General features: G+C 43.5%; 1 protein-coding gene across 1 annotated transcript; it reads right to left on the minus strand.

Moving 5' to 3' along the window:
• Positions 1-735: 735 nt before the first annotated feature.
• Positions 736-1,278, minus strand: LOC308414828 (FANCD2 opposite strand protein-like; the record flags this gene model as incomplete). The annotated part of the gene is made up of 1 exon (XM_080910046.1): positions 736-1,278. One exon carries the CDS (start codon positions 1,276-1,278, stop codon positions 736-738), a length of 543 nt encoding a protein of 180 aa, XP_080766172.1.
• Between the last annotated feature and the right edge of the window lie 432 nt (positions 1,279-1,710).

Consider the following 1,710-nt stretch of genomic DNA (forward strand, 5'->3'; position numbering starts at 1 on the left):
AGAACACTGAGAGCTAAAATGGGGACTCTCCTGTCTTCCAACAAAATGTCAAGTCTCCAAACTGCTATCAGTTTCATCCTTGTCAAGCTGTAAGGATTTATTATTTTTTAACATTTTTACCCACATTTATTAGGGTCCTAGAGTTGTAGTAATCATAATCTGTTTGACAAAAGACACCTGTTATCAAATTAATCCTTAACCAACAATAAGATTTTGACTTTTGATTGCTTTAACTTCTGGCACTCAGGAAAATCCATGCATGTATGTATATATATATGTATGTATGTATGTATGTATGTATGTATGTATGTATGTATGTATATATATATATGTGTGTGTGTGTGTGTATGTATATATATACATACACACACACACACACACACACACACACACACACATTTTCTCCCTTTCTCCCTTTTCTCCCCTGAGCTCTTTGGGCCTTGAGTGTGTTCACACTGCCCTGCCACTCTTCCGTATCACAGGAGCATGTTGATGGATGGTAGTTTAACTTTGAAATGTCCATTCAGCTTTCAAGCAGAAATGTTCTTTGTTCAGTCCCCTTGGCCCTGCTTGTGAAAGGAAAGGGAGGAGAGGAACTTGTAGGCTATTCCAGCTTGACAGAAGAGCAAAATATCAGATGTGAGATCACAATTTAACTTATAGAAAGAGGTTTTTGGAAGCCCCAGTACATACCATGGAGTATGATATGAAGTACTGGCGTCAGCTGGAAACCCCTTACTGGGAGTGTTGCAGGGCAAAGGTGCACTTTTTGTATATTTCGTACAGCAGAAGAATCGAGCGAAGCATCTGTTTGCACATGGCCACTGCCATCTCAATCTGTGGATCCTTGAGTCCAGTGGGCCACCTTTGCTCTTTGCTGACAATTTTGCTGAAGGCTGATGTATAAGAAACTTTGAAGGTTCCAGTCCACTTAGGTGGCTGGACTGTAATAGGCCTGCCAAAGACTGAATCCAATCCAATGAGGCAGATGGGCTGGGGCTTCCTAATCATTCCTTTCTTCTTGGCTGCTGTTACATTCTGTGGCTCAGGTGGGTGGCCAGGTAAATCTGAGCTCTTTGCAGCTCTTGTCCGCGGGCTCTCCAAGACAACAGCAACTTCATGAAAGCACCTTTGTACTTCAAAATCAGAAGGGCTCCGTGGGAAGTAAGGTGAGAACCTAAAAGGATGTTTGGAAGAAAAGGTAGGTCTTGTGTGCCGCAGCCATTGCAAATTCTCTTCCAGGAGGGTCCAGGGTGACCAGAGCTGATATCCTGCCATTGACAGTCTGACTGCACTCGCCCACACCACAGACTCCAGAGTAGCAGCTGAGTCTTTTCTCTGTCTGGTACTTAGCAATAGCCTTTATGACCTAAGGTCACCAAAACCTAACACACAGCAGGCCTGGAGGCTAGAGGTACCCCTCTGAGGTATCAGGGCCTGCATACTGCCCAAGCCAGATATGGGACCCTGGAGGCCAAGGAAATTTTTTGTTTCATAATCACATTATCAGTGAAAAATGATAGTTTAGAATTATTTTCCATTATGCAATAAAAGTGAATAGCAAATAGCATGTCATAATTATACTGATAGGGCTGGAGAGATGGCTCAGCAGTTAAAAGCACTGGCTGCTCTTCCAGAGGTCCTGAGTTCAAATCCCAGCAACCACATGGTGGCTCACAACCATCTGTAATGGGATCTGATGCCCTCTTC

The sequence above is a fragment of the Micromys minutus genome (assembly GCF_963924665.1).
Source record: "Micromys minutus genome assembly, chromosome: X".
NCBI classification, from domain to species: Eukaryota; Metazoa; Chordata; class Mammalia; order Rodentia; family Muridae; genus Micromys; species Micromys minutus.